At 39.2% G+C, this 18548-nt stretch overlaps 1 protein-coding gene across 8 annotated transcripts; it reads left to right on the top strand.

Annotated features, from left to right (window-relative positions):
- Positions 1-106: 106 nt before the first annotated feature.
- Positions 107-18079, top strand: mbd1b (methyl-CpG binding domain protein 1b). 8 transcript variants are annotated; one of them, XR_008829367.1, is made up of 18 exons: positions 107-2899; positions 3729-4406; positions 4920-5060; positions 6301-6442; positions 6523-6809; positions 6938-7020; positions 7142-7185; positions 7541-7681; positions 7776-7859; positions 8357-8377; positions 8461-8553; positions 9270-9431; positions 9528-9707; positions 9829-9906; positions 9999-10079; positions 14398-14653; positions 15336-15461; positions 15562-15701. XR_008829367.1 is itself a non-coding variant. In XM_056393534.1 (17 exons), the coding sequence occupies exons 2-17, from the start codon at positions 3940-3942 to the stop codon at positions 16033-16035; spliced, it is 2601 nt and encodes an 866-aa protein (XP_056249509.1). In that variant the 5' UTR covers positions 107-2899; positions 3729-3939; the 3' UTR covers positions 16036-18079. The 8 variants fall into 8 exon arrangements, 7 of the variants coding, with proteins under 7 accessions (XP_056249509.1, XP_056249519.1, XP_056249472.1 ...); XM_056393534.1 differs by lacking the exon at positions 14398-14653 and having other exon boundaries at positions 7145-7185; positions 15562-18079; XM_056393544.1 differs by lacking the exon at positions 14398-14653 and having other exon boundaries at positions 9549-9707; positions 15562-18079.
- Positions 18080-18548: the final 469 nt, after the last annotated feature.

Genomic DNA, 18548 nt, shown 5'->3' with positions numbered 1-18548 from the left:
TGTGTCTTATCGATGTACACTTTATTCAGTCTATCAATTCTGTTGGTCATTGAACATATTATGTGCACAGGATGACTTGCTTACTATGACTATCACCTGAAACTAAACCAAGAATTTATGCTTTCTGTAAACTGAAATATACATATGGATGTTGCAGCTTAGACTACAACATATACTGATATGCTGTTAATATTACACTTGAGATGTAGCTTTCCCTGTACCAAAACGTGTATGTTGTACAAAAACACAAAGCCTCCTCTTACAAGTCAAGTTATGCAAATGGGAGACGTGTGCCTTCAAGGCTTTCTGCCAGAAAGTGTTAAAGTGGTAAAATTTGGGAAAGGGTCTATTTTAACCCAAACCATGATCTCTTCCTAAACCAAACCAAGTAGTTTTGTCACCTAGAGCTAACTAAGTAGTTCTGTTGCCTAAACTTAACCAAACTGCGACTGAAAACAGCTCAAGTTACAAGAAATATGGTAAAAAATCTCCCCTTCTGCCCCAGAGTTATAGTATTGAATAATGGCAAGAAGTGGTTTTGCAGAACATTATCATGTGAAACGGTTGACCATTTGGATATAAACTGTCATCACTTCATTATTTTTTCCTATTAGACATTTGTGTTAAACTGTGTCATAATTAGCATATGAATTCTTAAGTTGTGGCCAAGAACATCTAAGAGTAAGAAGTGCAGTCGCAAACCATAGGTCTACAATTCCAGTCAGGTTACCTGTCCAAAACAGAATGAAACCTAAGAAAATATGTTTCAGTTTATAGATACATTTAACCATCAATTACTCATAGGTAGTAACAACAAAATAGATATTGTTGAAAATAATATCCAAAACAAAAAAGACTGAAATGTTGAAAAAATATAACATGAAAGTCATTTACAAATAGAGAGTGTTCAACCATTAAAATAAATAAAAATAAGGAATTGAGCAAGGAGCCAAAATGAATTATATCAATATGTATGGCTCTTCAATATGAATCCTGACTGGACAGATTTGAAAAAGGAGAAATCAATATTTATAGATTTGGAGCTCAGACAATCATGCAAAAATTCCCAAACATTTTGGATCGTGTGACCAGCATGAAACAGGTGCTGTCAGTGCCATGGACACCACCTGTCTCCATGGCTCGGGGGGACCGTTCTGTTGTCACTACATTTACGTGAGGCTGCCATGGAGAAACTACAATGGTGCGTCAATTTAAATGTTGCTGCCGCAAGGAATTGTGGGACGGCATTATATCCTTTATTTTCGTAACGTATGGTCCAGTGTTTTCCATGGAGATAAGATGGGAAGCACTAAAACACTTGTCCTCAGAAATTTAGAGAATTCCACCAGCTCTTATCATGGCAGCTACTTAGATACTTCCGGGTCATTTCACATTGCTAGCAACCTTCCTACGCAAAAAAGACTTAATTAGACCAAAATTAACATTGTGCAAGATTTGAAGAAATTTCCTCTATTCCCGAGATAACGCATTTCAGAGCATGGGACAGACGGACAGCGCAAATCATCCGGCAATACCGGCACTGAGGCATAAAAAGCGACACCTAATATTATCTAATTTGTTCATTGGGTTAATAATATTAAATATTTTTATTTATACAATATTACACGAAGACCAGTTAGACTGTTTTAACTGCAATTAAAACAATGCATGAATAAAACGTTGTAAAATGTTTACAGATTTTCATTCAAACATTGATGTCTTTAAGTGCAAACACTCAATACTGTTTACACATGGGGACAAACTTTACAGTATTAAAAACTGGGGTTTACAAACTATGTTTTCTGTAGGGGCACTGAAGACAACGCTTTCAAGACAACCTCGGGGTTTTCTCCCAGCATGGGAAAACACCCCAATCCTGGTGGTACACTGACATTTCTTTTCTTTCTAATGAGCGTGAACGCGGCACAGTTAAATGAGAAAGATGAGGATCGGAGAGGGTGAAAATAGGATGAGATAAGTCACCCCCTTCGCCGCCATACTCTGTTAATAAACTGGCCAAGTGTTCTTTATTTTTATCTCCAGCCAAAATATTTGAAATGAGGAAACGATGTTATGTTGAACTGCTTGAAATGAGCGAGCAACGAATCAAATTTAAAAATGTGTAATTGAGTAGTTGTATAATGAAAATACCGTATTGCTGGCTGATATAGGCTAGCTATAAGTCAGCTAAAATGGCCTAACTGTTGTTCACGATGATGTGCAGTAATTATCTATAATAGAAGAAAATAAAAAGGTAGTTAAGTACATCTCAGAGTGCTTATTGTTGCACAGTCAGGTTTTCTTAAAATAAATGATCGTGGCTCCCTGAACTTACCGCTGCATTATAAGTCTTCATTCACCTATATAATAATAATAATAATAATAATAATAATAATAATAATAATACATTTTATTTAAAGGCGCCTTTCTTGGCACTCAAGGACACCGTACACAGTTACACAAATTGAGATTAAAACACATTAAGAATTAATTAATTAATTAACAACAATAAAAATTAAATATAAAAATAAAAACAAAACAAAAGTGACAGAGCAATTGGCATCAGATGGAAAAGGCAGTTTTAAACAGGTGTGTTTTGAGTTGTGATTTGAAATGGGGGAATGAATCGATATTTCTGAGTTGGGGTGGTAGTAGGTTCCAGAGACGGGGAGCAGAGCAGCTGAATGCTCTACTCCCCATGGTGGTGAGACGGGCGGAGGGGACAGACAGGTGTGTGGAGGAAGATGATCTGAGGGAGCGGGAGGGAGTGGGAACATGAAGGAGGTCGGACAGATATGGGGGGGCGAGGTTGTGTGTATTATAAGCAATATTTGTCAATGGGAAGTGTATGTTTAAGGCAATCTGCATTCTGTGATGCTGCTTGTGGTCCTCTCGTCAGGTGGGTTCAAAGCCTACATCCATGGCCCTGGCGGATTTTTCTCTTTGCTGTCTCGCCTTCTTTTGTCCTTCCACCGTTTCCGTCAATGTTGCTTGGTAGCTAGCTAAGTTAGCTCTACCTCGTAAAGTGAAGTGGTGCATGTTGTGTCTAGAGTACCAAGCATCTGGGGAACATTGCCTTTAAGGTGTGTGTGTGTGCGTGTTTGTTGGCCCACCTAACCGCAAACATTTGTAAAGCGGTAGCGATACACAGCTCTCAACTTAGAGGAATCATTTTAGCACAGTGGCACTGCAACCATGGAATTGGGACGCTGTAGCTAGCAGTAGCTAACGCTACTCTCGTGTTCCCTTTCAGTGCTTCCTCTCCAGCTGCCTTGTGTAAGTGGCTCTGATATTGCAGCGCTGGTAGTGTGTGATGAAATGCGTTTTAAGACATAATTTGAATGACTATGAGAGAATCGGAGCACTAACAGTAGTAACAGCACTCACGACAGTTGAGGTTAGCTAGTGTCACTAACATTGCATTTGCCGGCTAACCTTGGCTACATTCTAAAGCTAGCTAATTAACATTTGACAAAAGGTAGGTATATTTTTATGGAAGCTAGCTAGCGTTTACAAGCTGACGTAACACTACACCCAGTCTGTTTAGTTAGTCTGTGTTGTAAATACTGAACATTTGTTTTTCAAGTGATTGTCATCGTGTGTAACCAGTAGTTTGTAAAGCTAACGTTACAGTAATACAACATCGGGCTAAGCTAACTGAACTGTCATTCTGCACTGGACATATAATGTGTTTAAGTGCTGTTCTTAAATAACACCCTTGTTTTCAGGTTCTGTCATGAAAACCTGAATAGCTGTCATCCACCCGTCTGCCCGGTTCATCCGTCAGCCCAAACCTCAAAGGCCAAGCTTCATTGGCAACATCCACGGACGGTCTGACTTTTTAACACTTTAAATGGGATGCAAGATCTGCTGTAGAGGATATCTTATTTGTCTCCGGGAAACCACTGTCGGCCCTTTTTACCCTGAACTGGTGCATCAATGAACGAGGAACCACTTGACAGCCCATTCCCTGGCAAAGAGCCTGTGGAGAAAGATGTGGGACACTGCACGGAGAAGCAGAGCAGCAAAGAGGAAAACCCCTCTGAGGCAGCACCAACACAGGAGCCCATGGCACCCTCAGACAGTCCTCATACTAAGCATAACCCCAGCTCAAATCCTGTAGAGGAAACCCTAGGAGGGGCAAAGGAGGAGGAAGATGGGGAAGCAAAGGAGGAAGCAAAGGAAGTAGCAAAGGAGGAGGTGAAGGAGGAGGTGAAGGAGGAGGAAAAAGAGGAGGCGAAGGCCACTGGTGGTGAGCCTCCTGTTGACTGGTTCGAGCCCCTTGAGGAGGATGATGATGCCAATAGCGTTGGTAGGAATGATGGAGAAGAAGAAAGCTTGGCAGGAGAAAGTGAAAGGAGTGAGAGCGTGGCAGGCAGCGAGAAGGCCTTCAAAAAGATCTATCAGTAGGTTGAATAATGTTTTCCCTCAATCTGTGGTCATGTAATAATATTGCTATAATACTGTAATCTGATAATCAGCACCATTATGTTTTTATTAGATATGGTTGATGATGTTTTTATGACCATGTGCAAGCACAAGACCCAGTGGTTATTGCCTTTACCACGTTAGAGTCTACGGTGAACATGATATATATCACATGTGAATACATTGTTTTATTACATTAACTTTCGTAAAGTAAGTCTATTCAGTGACTGCCAAAGAAAAGTTATCTATAACCTGCCATTTTTTTGAGGGCTCTTGCTATTTGTTTCATTTTCCGTCGAAACAATCAGCTCATCTCAAACCTCTTGGCAACTTTGCCTCCAACTGTTGAAAGCAAATAAACACACAATGCAATATAGCTTACATATAAGCAACATAACATTTTCTTGGATGGCTTCTTGTGCAGTCTGTTTTTCCCATGTGGTATAAAGATTTCTAACATCTATTATTCCCATGTAATCTTTTAAATCCAGGCTTAATATTCCCCGCCGTAAGCGATCACATCCTGACGAGGGATGGGAAGAGTGGCCAACACTTGGAGAGGGTTGGAAACGCAAAGAAGTTGTTCGGCGCTCAGGGAGCAGTATTGGCCAGAAGGATGTATATTACCTAAGGTAAATACTGCCTTATTGTATAAAGAAAAAATCTCACTGTACAGAGAGCATAAAATGTTTTATCATAAACAGTGTCCATTTTATTATTTACACCTGTACAGTTTATTACAATCCGATAGAGCTGTTCTGCCATAAAGTCAACTTTTATGATGCCAATAACATTCAGTTTTTGATGAGGCTTTAATTAAAATGATATGTTTTAGCATTGAGGTCATAGGTGTGGTGGTGCTGTACTGGACTGTATTATACTGAGAGGCGATTCTAATATTCTGCTCCTCTCATGTATATAAATAGAGAAGATAAAGAAACAGAAACACTTCACATTTCTGACAATGTCAACAAAAACCGAATATTATACACTTTGTAAAGATAGAATCTGTGGCAGAACTGCTGTATTGGATTGTGATAGATTGTACCAAATAATGTAGCCAGTAAGTGTTTATTTACCTGATGCTCAACAATGTTGGTGTTAGTGTTGAGATTAAGCTGATTTTAAGTACTTTCTGACACTGCTTTTACTATTTGCTATTTATACCTTTAGTAAGCTTGTAGCAGTCAGATAACCTTGTGTGTCAGGGCTGGGCAATATGACAAAAACAAATCAATAAATTAACTGCTCAAATTTATGTCAATTCATAAATGGATAATTTTAATACATGATCGATGAAGAATTTCCTGCTCTTTTCCTCTTTTACATGGTGAATCGATGTGGGAACTTGTGTTTGCTTGTGTTTTTTACATTTTATAGGCTGTCAATCAATCAATAAAAATCAAAAGATAAAACAACAATAACGTTGTTGGTTACTCTCTGGGCATATTACAGTACCAGACATTTGGTAGTTGGTATGGATACCAGTGAAATTCCATGATTCTTAAGCGCAGCAAAAAACATAAAACAACAGAGGTCGTGTTGTTTCCTGTACCTGCTGTCATTCCATGTGTTGTTGTTATTGTTTACTGTGCCTGCCCTCTTCTTCCAGTTTGATGTCAGACTAGGACGCTGGTAGGGTTATTATACTGCCCTCATCAGTCCGAGAAGAAACATCCAGTACCTACGACATCTACAGTACCTTCAGTACTTACAGTACTCTAGAAAAACAAGTACCGTCACATTTTCAGAATACTGGCATCAACTTGGTACTGAAGTATCAGTTTTCATAACATCCGTACTAGTTGCAGCCCTGATAAATAAGGTTGTCGTCAAGCTCTCTGTAGTTGTAAATGTTTTTGTCCTCCACAGTCCACAAGGTGATCGAGTGAGAAGCAGAGTAGAGCTGGCCTCTGTGCTGGAGGGACTTCTTGACTTGACAACCTTTGAATACAAGTCAGGAAAGTTCTACGATGGCGAAGCACCACCCATAAGAATTCGAAACAGAGCAAAGGTATTGGCCTCTTTTATCACTTAAAACTTTTAAAATGTGTGTGCCTGGCAGTAAGTTTTCCTCACTTTCTCATCCATTAGAGAAAGATCCGGGAGCGTTCTTCCTCAGAGTCCAGCTTTGTAGAAAGAGGAGAGGGTGCCGACACGCCAGACTCTCACCACAGGCTCACCCCCAGCCTGGGGCCGAAAAACGTCAACCCCAACCAGACAGGCTTCTCCTCGCACAGTACAGTGGGAACACCAAACCAAGTCACTCATGATGAGGATCCGCCAGTGGAAGATAAAATTAAACTTCCCCCTCCCTCATCATCCAAACCGCTCCCGCTCCCCTCCATTAATGGAGAAATTGGGTCAGAGGACAGCACTCTGTGAGTCCATTACTTCAGTTCATATTTCATTTATTTAACCATGTCATTAAAACTAGTGATGTAACTAACTTGACACTTGAGCACCTCCAATTAACCATAAGGGTTTATTTGATCATATTTCCCTGCAGAGTCTGTGCCAGATGTGGTATTTCCTTCACAGGCACATGGTATGACAAACAAAGGAAGAGGCCCTGTTGTCCTTCCTGTTGGGGTATGTCAGTGCATGCATTATACTATATAATGATTGTAATGCCAAACTAGTGTCAGAAATAAAAGACACACCTTTTACAGTTGTACTCATCATATGCTGTTTTGTTTATTTTGAATTCCAGCAGCCTCAAAGACAAAAGAGCATCCGATGATTCGTTTCAGAAAGGTAAAGCATTGTCTGTGAACTGGATGTTTACATGAACAGCTACATTTTAGCCACTTCAACAAGCCAAAACTTCAGCACATGGCCCACTGGAAAGTAATAATAGAGTAATAAAACCATGGATTCAGAATTCCAACAGTGTGTGAATGTGTTGTGTATAAAAGGACAACGACTGAACATTTTAATCACTTTCGGCTGTGAAAGGTTTTTTTCAGAGAAAAAAGGTGCAGGACAAAACGAAAATTCATATTAAGACGACAAGTTTACTGTATGTTTTTTCCAGAATTATGCTGCTGATCGATGTTTTCAAATGAAAATATAAACAAAATCTTTTTATTCTTGTTCATGTCAACTTTAGTGGATACCTTGTGGGCAGTGTGTGGGATGCCACAACACAATGAATTGTGGCCAGTGTGCCAACTGCAAGCATGGCCTGCAGAGCCCCGAGTCCCGGAAACGCATATGCCGCAAGCGCAGATGTGTATGTCCTATTCGCAAGGTAAGCTGCCAGGTACACAATAGTTATTTAGTTTTGTGGTTATTATTAATGTTACTTTTACATTCATGCCTTTTGTTTCTGTTTGTCACATCAGGGCCCTGGAAGTGGAGGCTTCCTGCCACAGAGGCCTTACACTGACATTCCTGAAACCTATGATGACTCATGCATGAGTTTTCAGGTAAGAAAAGCTTGTGTACTTCATTCAGCTGTGCATGTTTACTGTGTTCGCTGGAGGGTCGGGGTAAATTCCCTGTTTATCATGTCACAACAACCTTTTTTTTCTGTGCCAAATTTAAAGCCAAGTTTCCACTGTTTGGTTAAGTTAACATGTAATTTGATTATAATGTAACTCTATTTATAGAAGCACAAATCTGTCAAATACATCTACTGTTGGTCAGGAGTATTTTATTTATTCATAGATTTACAGTCTGGGTCAGTCTTCAGTTCTTATTTTTAATTGTTTAATTATATTGTTGTTATTATTATATTATTATTATATTATTATTATTATTATTATTATTATTATTATTGTTATTATTATCATTAAATACTCAAAAAAGTTTAAATATACTGTGTTGTGATTCCAGTGTTAACAGTGTAATCATGCACTGCAACTTTGACACTGAAAGATTCATTTAATTCATTTCAATTCTTAACACCTGTTTTATTTTACAGAGTGAAGTTGCAGACTCACAGGTAACCTTTTGTAATGTGTAGTGCTCAGTATTATTGCTGTAACTTTTCCCTTCACTCTCACTGATAATGTTTTTTGGATGCAGCTCCCGAGTCTCAAAAACAGCGACACAGAGAACTTCTCAGTCAATGTGGACGTTGATGATGAGGATGATATGTCAACTGATGATGACGATGATGTAAGTGTTTTTTTTTTTTTTTTAAATCCACCTTCCCACAAACAGGAAGACATGATTATCTTAAGCGATACAGAATAAACCATAGTTTTGCAACAATGGCCCCCTGACCCTCTTTGAATAGTGACTGGGGAAAGTTTTTTCCTTCAAAAGGAACATAACTGTGGCCAGGCTGAATTCATGTCAATTTCTGTGAATCCAACACTTTTCATGGTGGGAACCAGTGATCAGAACATTCACAGACTTGGCTAAATATACAGTTTTAGTTTTGGAGGAATAACTTACATTGACCATTCACAACAGTGGCAAACTGATTTTTCCAAGGCTGGGTCTTTGGGTTTTGACAGAATTAACAGATGAATAGGTTTTAAGAATGGGTGTGTGTGGTGCACTGGCCAAGTTTCCATCCAGTTGTTGTGCAAATTTTACCGGAAATCTGCAAAAGGAAAAAAAAAAAAGAATGAATGTTTCCATCCACTGGTGTCTCAGTGCTGTCTCATAATATTAGGATTATTATGTGAACTCAGGGATTATTTTAGTTTGTCAGTTTCTCCATGGTGGTGTGGTTTGTCAAAAGAATATCTTTCATGTCAGCTGTTATCGGCATCAAATTTTCCTTTCTCTTGCTATTTAGTTGACAAAATTATGCAATTATGGCTCATTTGTTTCATAATACTTTTTATATCTGTGCTAAGTTCTCTAATGATTCTTGTTTACAGTGGCATAAAAAGCGGAAGCGTCGCTCCTGCGGAGAATGTAAAGCCTGTCTCTGCAGGAAAGACTGTGGAACGTGTGATTTCTGTATAGACAAACCCAAGTTCGGAGGCAGCAACAAAAAGAGGCAGAAGTGTCGTCTGCGGCAGTGTCAGAGACAGGCAATGGTGAGACCACACCAATTTCTTTTATGAATTAGTTGTTTCTTTTAGTAATGATGCAACAGCGTTGGATTTAAATGCTTCTGTGCCTGCATTTGACAGAGACACTTACTACCCTCTCAGATGGGACAAGGAGAATATGGGCCAGATGGCCCAGTGCTGCCGGGCAGGCCTCGACCTCACTACACATACAGTCGCAAATCAGGTTTAAAGAAAAACAAAGCACCGCATGTTGGCTTGGACTTTACCGACAATGAAGATGATGACTGTAACTTACAAGCAGTGAGTGCACAAAGCCTTTGTTGATTAAATCTTGAAGTGAATGTTTTTTGAAGAAATTTGAGTCCTCCTGCAGACAAAACATTTGATAAAAGGTTCATTTTCTCATGTTTTGCTGTTGTAGATGAGTTGGAGCTCAGAGCCAGCCAGTGGTAGCAAACACAATGAAGTGAATGTGAGAACCCACCAATCATCTATGCAGGTTTGAAGATAGATTCTTATCTGCACATTTTTGGCAGCTAAAGCTAATCTCCAAACCAAACAGAATGTCAACTTCATTTTGTCTATCGGCAGTTGAATTATTCAAATTTCGGACAGAGGAATGGACTGCCTGACAGAGTCCCTCACATCGGCAACCATAACAACTGTCAGCTAGTAAGTTTACATTCTTCCTCTTCTCTTGTTTTGGTAATAATGCATCTTTTTCTCTGCATTAGGAAGAAAAAAAATGCGTTATATTTGTAATTGGTAGTAGTGTGTCTTGTGATGTCCCACAGCTCTGATGTAGATATTTGCACTTTCTGGCTGGCTGTAGACCTGACTGATCATGAGCCATCATGGCCGTCTGTTTACACTTCCCCTCACAAATGCTTCTGGCCCGTTGTCCATTTCCGTATATTTCTGTTGTCATGCTGTTCTTTGGCCTGTGGCTCTGGCTCTGCTCAGTGATTCCAGGCCTGGATCCAAACCCTGTTTGACCAGTTTTTTAAAACTGTTTGGTCATGCCATCTGCATCTCTAACTCTTCCATTCAGGGTTGATTAATCTTTTTGTGTCAGGTGTGCTTGTGTAGATTTCTGTTGTCTTGCCTCATGTTGGAGTGGCATGTGATGGCACACAAGTAAAATTGTTAGGACATTTTTGTCTTTATTGGACAGTTTGACAGTACAGATACAGGCAGGAAACATGAAGTGAGAAAGAGAGGGGTATGACATGTGACAATGGCCCATGGGGATGTTGCAGTTATATGGCATGCGTCTTTACCAGTTGGCACCAGGCCACTCACAAAAGTTAATTTGATATCCTTGTTAGAGATCGACCGATATGGTTTTTTCAGGGCCGATACCGATACCGATTATTAGTAGTCAAGGAGGCCGATAACCGATATTTGGAGCCGATATTTATTTGCAATAAAAGGGAAAATATTGGCGTGAAAATTTTGAATAATGGAAAAATTCCACTTAACTTTGTTCAAATGCCTTTAATCATATGTTTATTTAACAGCTTTTCAGATTTGCAACATGTTAAAGTTTTTTTTTTCTTAGACAATAGATATCTTTGTTTTAAAATTCTAACAAAAAATGCAGGGAGCTCCCAGGCTCAGCAGCATGTCTTATAAAGTTAAATGAAAACTTAAACAAATAAATAGCTCACTAAAGTTTTCCACAGTAAATAAAGTTTTCCAAAATTTCAATATAACTGAAATGTTAATCTTTCACTTATCTTTGTTTTAAGTTCAAACAAAAACAAAAAGTGCAAGGAGTTCCCAGGGTCAGCAGCATCTCTTATAAAGTTAACTGAAAATTTAAATAAATAAATAAATAAATAGTTCCCTGAAGTTTGCAGTTTGAAGAATGCAGTTCATGTAGGCTTTATGATGCAGTTACATTATGTCTTAAGTCTTGAACAGCAATATCCTGCTCCTCTCTACAAGAAACTATCAAATACAGCTTCAGGACACACTTCATCTAACAATATGTCATTTTCTGCTGCTTGGATCTCTCAATCAACACAGAAAAAGGTAAAGTACTTGGTAGTTAAACAGCCATTATTGCCCTACAGTTTTCTCTCAGACAGACGGTACTTGCTGTCAGTTTCTGCAGCTTCTCATGTGGCTTACACAAACACACACACACACACACACACACACACACACACACACACACACTATTCACTAGCCATCCCCTCAACGTGCTTCCCTGCAATCTCTCTCTCTCTCTGTGTCTCTCTTTCTCACACACACTTCTTACTTTTATAACTATTTCAGTATCAATGTTATCAGTAACCTTGTTTCAAGGGATTAAACACTAAATAGCCTAAAGCATCTTCACTTTAATAATCAGTGTTTATCGTAGGAACAGACAGCTGCCGCCAACGTATTGGGCCTCACAGTAACGTTAGTAGTCGTGAGTTGTAGAGTTTCTCATGTGACTTCCACACAAACACACACTATTCTCTACCATAACAGACATTCTCCCCATTGCTACAGTCTGCTGAGCATCTAGAGCCGCGGACCGATGGGTTAACGTTACGCTAAAAGCTAACCAGCCTTCACCTCGACGGGCTTCCCTGCAATAAAACCGGACATATCGATATTATCAGCAACCTTGTTTCAAGTGATTAACAGGCACGTCTGGAGGGACTGCGAGCGAGCAGAGCTGCCGCTTATGTTTATATAACGTTAATGGGCTCACAGTAATCTTACTAGTAGTTGTGAGTTGTAGAGGACTGGGATTTTTATTACAATTTCGGGAAACTCTGCTGCCTTAACTTACCTTCAAAACAAGTATTTGCTCTCCGGACCTTCTCCACCGTGTGTGTAAGGACTGTTCATGCACCGCTTACACTGCTGATTGGCTGTTACCGTGGCTCTGCTTGTAACCAATCAGATGGTGCTGTGGGTGGGACAATGCTGGCAACAGAGTAGTGACAGCAGACAGAGAGACGCGGCTGCATCAGAGCCAAAATAACCCAGTTTTAAATTGATCTCTTATCGGCTGTCGAATTTTAAAAAAGGCCGATGCCGATATGCGTCAAAATGCTGAATATCGGCGGCGATAATCGGCCCGGCCGATAATCGGTCGATCCCTAATCCTTGTAATGGAGGCATATCGCTGCCAAGTTGTTTGCTCTTTCTACTTGTCACTCTCTTCTTGGCCGTCCTTCAGTTTGTTCTTGTGGTCACTTGTTTTGCCTTTCACTTGATCGCATGAAAATATCTGATGCTCCAAGACACATTACCAACACTGGAGCAGTCAGTCACCGTGTTTTTTGAGACTCACCAGTATAAACTAATAGTAGGAACTAGGGCAGATGTAATATGATCATTTTTTGATCAGATCTTTCTTTTTTCCCAGTAAACTGTAATCTAAAAATAAAAAGATGTTCTGCACTGTCTGATAGTATCATGAACAGATGGGTGTCACATTATAGTAAAAACATGAATAAATGAGCGGCGAATACACTGCATGGTACAATTAAGCAATTTACATGTAGCAGGAATAAAATTGCTGAGCAGCCTCAGTTGACTGTGATTTTGTATGAAGAGGAAAAGTGACTTTGAAAGAGGGTTCATTGTTGGGGCACAGATGGCAGCAGCTTCAGTCACAAAGATGCTCAGCTGGCTGGTGTTTCAACAGGAACAGTGACTGAAGTGACATCTGCATTTAGATTTATGAGAAGACATCAGTAAACAGGGTCAGAAATTGTGGTCGACAGCACATTTGATCAGCATGATGCTCGTGCATTAGTTTGATATGTGAGGAAAAACAGAGGAGCAGCTCTTCCTCAGGAGACTGAGAACATCAAGACGTGATCAGACTGTGTCAGCAAGAACAGTCATAGAGAGGGATATTATAGTGTTTCAGTGCATAAACCCCTCAGCACAGAGATGAAGGCACATGAGAGTTCAGTGGTGTAAAAACCAGAGACAATGGTCTACAGAGATGTGGGAAAAAGTGATATGGTCAGATGAGTCATCCTTCATCGCATTCTTCACAAGTTGGCGAGAGCATGTGTGGTGTACACCAGGAGAACGGTACGGGCCTCAATGGTTGACCACTACAGTGAGGGGATCTGGTCTCTGTTATGGTGTTGGGAGGCATTTTGCTGGGATGGTTTGGGTCCACCTGTCCCCTCAGAGCGAAGGGTCACTGCAAATTAATACAAAGCTTTTCTGAGTGATCACCTTCATCCTATGATGAAACATTTCCATCCTGATGGGAGTGGTCTCTTCCAGGATGACAATGCCTCCATCCACAGGGCACGAGGTGTCACTGAATGGTTTGATGAGTATGAAAATGATGTGAATCATATGCTATGGCAGTCACAATCACCAAGTTCAGAGACTTAGAGAATCAATGCTAACGAGAATGAAACTATTCTGGCGACACGTGGTGGCCCAACATCTCACTCAGACACTTGATTTTGGTTTTTCCTTTCACATATCATATCATATCATATATTAGAAGAGGTTAAGTGGTTCTTGTCACATGCTCCACTGCTTCTTGCAAATACAAAACTCCAATGTTTGTTATTTAGTATTGTGTGCAAGTAAAGGCTGTGGATTTTAAACAGTAGAAAATATTTGTTTTACTACAAATACTGATGGTGAAAAAAATTCTGCTAGTCTCTAGCATTTGCATCAAATACAACGTCTTGAATGCTCATGAAACAGAAATATAAAGTCACTTGGTTTGGTGATTTTAAATTGAGCAAAAAAAAAAAAAAAAATCCCATGCTAAATCCTAAAAAATCCAGTCTTGAACCCACTTCAGGCTGATGAGACTCCAACTTACTTTCTGCTCAGCAGCCAGCAAATCTCTGTAAATCATCTTGATCTTCTCTGCTCTTCATTTGCCATGCCTGCAACCTATTGTCTATATGAGCAAAAATATAAATGCAATATATACTGTGACAAGACCCTGAGACCCATTGTCATGCCATTCATCTGCCGCCATTGCCTCATGTTGTAGGGTGATGTGCACAATTCCTGGGAGTTTAAAACATTGCAGTTCTTGCATGGCCTACGTAGTCACCAGACATGTCATCCATTGAGCATATTTGGGATTTTCTGGATCTGCGTGTACAACAGCATGTTCCAATTCCTGCCAATATCCAGCAACTTGACGGAGCCATTGAAGAGGAGCTGTCCAAAATCTTACGGGGCCACAATCAACAAAGTGATCAACTCTGTGCAAAGGAGATGTGTTGCACTGCATGAGGCAAATGGTGGTTACAGCATATGTTAACTTGTTTTCTGATCCACAACCCTCCTCCCAAACAAATGCACATCTGTAGCCCAAGCCATGTGAAATTCATAGTTCAGTGCCTAATAAATATCTTTTTTCAAAATAAAACTGCACATTTTAAAGTGGCCTTTTATTATGACCAGCCCAAGGCACACCTGTGCAGTAATCATGCTGTGTAATCAGCATCTTGATATGCCACACCTGTCATGGGGATGATCAATTATGGCAAAGGAGAAATGCTCACTAACAGATTTATACACATTTACAAAGACAATATGAGAGAAAGAACGAAGCCTTTAGTGTGTTTAGAAAAAGTTTAAGATCTTTAATTTCAAAAATCAAAGTAAAAATAACAGAGTTGTATATATATTTCTGTTTAGTTAAGTGTACATTATCCACATAAACAATATTTTTTCATGCAAGACATCAAACGAACATCGGCTCACTACAGCTGCACAGGTGTACAGCTTGCATGTATTCCACTCAGTGGAGGTGCGGGTACATCCTAGTGTAAAAGGCTGGGTTGTTATTAGAGGTTTATATTTATTCCAAGATTTCATGGAAGGTTCATGATCTATCACAAATCATTTTAAATTCTACATTTGACTGACAGGAGTTGTAGATTAAAGGTTTAGCTCATGATTTCACCCTCATCGATCCAGGAGCAGCTAAGCAGATGGGATGCAGAGAGATTGCACGCAAGCAGAGATGGTCAAAAGCATGTTGAAGAAGAAGAGGAAGAAGAAGAAGAAGAGGAAGAGGAGGAAGAGGAAGAGGAGTTGCCCATGGTAAGAATCCTTCTGAGAGTTTTCTTATCAGTTCTGTGGATAACAACAAGGAATGTAAAAACATTTTGTGTACTTGTTTTCATACTGTTCTTGTCTACAGATCACACAGATCTTCAGTTTGGCTGATAACCCAGCAGGAAGTGGTGCCGATGTAGAAAACCAGCTAATGAAATTACTACATTCTTTGCGCTCCTCTGTATTGCCAATCCTATGGTATGCCATAATGGTGGAGGGCCCGCAGCTGCAGCTCATCCAGTGTTCGAAGCAGTCCAGCATGACCGACACCATGGTGCTGATCGACCCAGGCTTCTGCTATCAGGTCACCGTCCAAAAGCAGCCGCTGCTCCCCACCCACTCACTTTACGACAACTACCCACAACATTTAACCTCGGTAACTGAGGTGGTCAATCTGCTTTTGGGCCTGGAGAAATACGTCGTGTGCCAGGGTCTGCCCCCCAAAGAGCCATTACTTAACAGAGACCCAATCATACTGGAGCGGGCGTCAACATGTGACTTCTTGGTTAAGAAGAATGTGAGCATCTGTATTAACTGCAGAGCGCTGCAAGGACTTTAACTCCAGCACAGACAGACGGAAATCTCTGACCACGTTGGAAACCATAGATTCTCTGGTGCAACTTCGTGCCATTTTATTTCTTTTGGTTCCGTTATAGGTTTTTTTCCGTCAGTTTTTGTTTTAGGAAGTAATATATATGACATTCTGCAGCTTTACCTCTGGACTCTAATAGTAAGATTTGATGAATCGAAGAATCACCAAAGGCATTCCAGGAGCTGTGACATTACAAACCAGGAGTGGTTCTACCGTTGTTGGTTGGTTATGTCAGAGCTTGGGCTGAGTGATGGTATGTAGAGCTGAAAACCCTGTGTGAGCCAGGAATATACAGTATATTCCTCACCCCCCTCCCATGATAATTAATTGAGTGGTAGTTAAACCCCAAATTTTTTCTTTCAGCTCAAAAATAGACCAGAAATTCGAAGTAATTAACCCACCTTATCTTTTCACCAGCAACACTGGCCATCACAATGTTGTCTTGCTACCCATGTACTGTGAACCATATTTAATTAAATCAAAAAGCAGACTCAAGTTTTTTTTGGACAAAATAAGTTATTTTTGCATCTTGCCCGCATTTTCCATTTTATAGTAAATTATATGATCAATACATGACTTGCACTTGCTTTATCAGTATTCGCTTTACTTTAAACATTTTGGTGATTTTCTTTTCTGGGCACTCCTGGTACTACCTTAATGTTTAAACCTAAATTATTGATTCTATAAGTATATTCAGACAAAATGGAGATGCTGAAATATGCCTTGTATACTATACTCTGATTTAATTGGACAGATTACAGTGTGTATATAAACACATCCACCCCCTCCTGTGAACCACCTGTGAAGTTTTTCATCATTTGGTTCCAAAGGTCACACAATATGATTTAACATATCTACAACAAAGATACTGAAAAGTACCAATTGAGAAGGCTACAAGAGCGTTTTCAGTGCACTCAATATCCCGTGAGGCATAAAGGTCAGCCATGATAACCCACATGGCTCCATGGCTGAGACTGTGTTCAGACAACAACTGTTGCTTCAACAGTTGCAGTTAAGAGGCAAAGAGAAAGCCACTGTTAAAAAACACTCAGGACATCTGAGGTGGTGGTCGCCAGAAGACATCTAGAAGACTGAACCTAAGTCAATGACGGTTCTGTGGTCTGATGGGCTCCTGAAGCCCAGACATCACTTCTTTCAAACTTTTACTGCTCCCCACATAACCTGACATAACCTTCTTTGCAAAGAATAATAAGTACCTCCACATAGTGCTGACTTAATAGGGGTTAATACTTAAGCTTTTTTGTAGTTTGTGTTATATACAGTATTTGTAATCATGTAGATTGAATTGATATCAGAGTATTTTTCAGATTTAACTTGTCAAAAGCCTAATTGTGTCCAATCTCACCCTATGTTTTGAAAATAAACAAAAATATATATATATATATTTTTTTTTTAAGGCACTGCATTTACAAGAAACATTTAAAAATTAATAAATCTGTCTTAGACTAATTGTAAGCAGAAACTTGAGAAAAAGGTCACAGTCGTCATAATATTTTGGTGGTGGAAGCTGCTTTTGCACTTAGCAAGACATATACTGGTTTTGACCGGCAGTTACAACATCTGAAATTTGCTTAAATATAGTTTCCAAAATTATATCATTTGTTGTGGACCAAAGTCATTGCGTGTCTCTCCATTTCTGGTCTTGAGTAGTATGATGGTAGCTCATATTGAATTTCAAGTTTTTTGCTGAATTTTGTTGAAATTGTGTAGTAATTCAATTCCCCATCGACTATTAATAATGTGAAAGGTTATGCATTCTTAACATATATCAGATTTATTTTTGTTATCTTGGTTTCCTCAAGTAACTGCAGATTTTTAAATGTCTGGGATATGTTGATAATTCTTTTTAAAACTATTGTTATTTAGTCTTTGAATTAAAACAAGTTTAAATAAATGAAACAGATAGTTTATTTCCTTGTCTTTGTCTTTTTGAAGGCAGGGTGCAAATAAACTGTTGTAAACTGTTGCAAATAAACTGGGTGCAAATAAACTCCCTTTTCATTATGTTTATCGAATAGGTCTGATGGACTTTCTACATCTGAGACATCCTGAGAAGACCTGTGGTCCATCATGACCTGAGTGTTTGAGACGAAGCTTCTCTGGTGCCCTCAGTGTAGTAGATTTTCAGCAGCTTGTTGTGCAGCCATAAACATCAGTCATGCTTAGATGTTCTAAACAAAAGGGATAGCTCCCTTTCAGTCGAAGAAGGGTTTTTTTTTTTTTTTTTTTTTTTTTTTTTTTATCTTTTATTTATTTGGTAAGAAAATGAAAATTGTTATCATGTTAACTTTCATTTTGTGATTTATTTTCTGTGATTTGGACTGTACAATATTGTTTAATAAGGTTTACAAGCATGTACCAGTAACAGAAAGTTATTTTCAATAGCATGTTTTAATTATTCTCAAATACTACTGTAATTCAACTAATTTAATATATATATATATATATATATATATATA

This window comes from Seriola aureovittata, chromosome 2 (genome assembly GCF_021018895.1).
Source record: "Seriola aureovittata isolate HTS-2021-v1 ecotype China chromosome 2, ASM2101889v1, whole genome shotgun sequence".
Lineage (NCBI taxonomy): Eukaryota > Metazoa > Chordata > Actinopteri > Carangiformes > Carangidae > Seriola > Seriola aureovittata.
This window is presented reverse-complemented; position numbering and strand designations above follow the sequence as displayed.

Coding starts and splice junctions, on each gene's coding strand:
- mbd1b (XM_056393497.1), top strand. CDS start 3,940: ATGAACGAGGAACCACTTGACAGCCCATTCCCTGGCAAAGAGCCTGTG. Junction 9,907..9,998: donor CCCACCAATCATCTATGCAG/GTTTGAAGATAG, acceptor GTCTATCGGCAG/TTGAATTATTCAAATTTCGG. Junction 10,080..15,335: donor ACCATAACAACTGTCAGCTA/GTAAGTTTACAT, acceptor TCATCGATCCAG/GAGCAGCTAAGCAGATGGGA.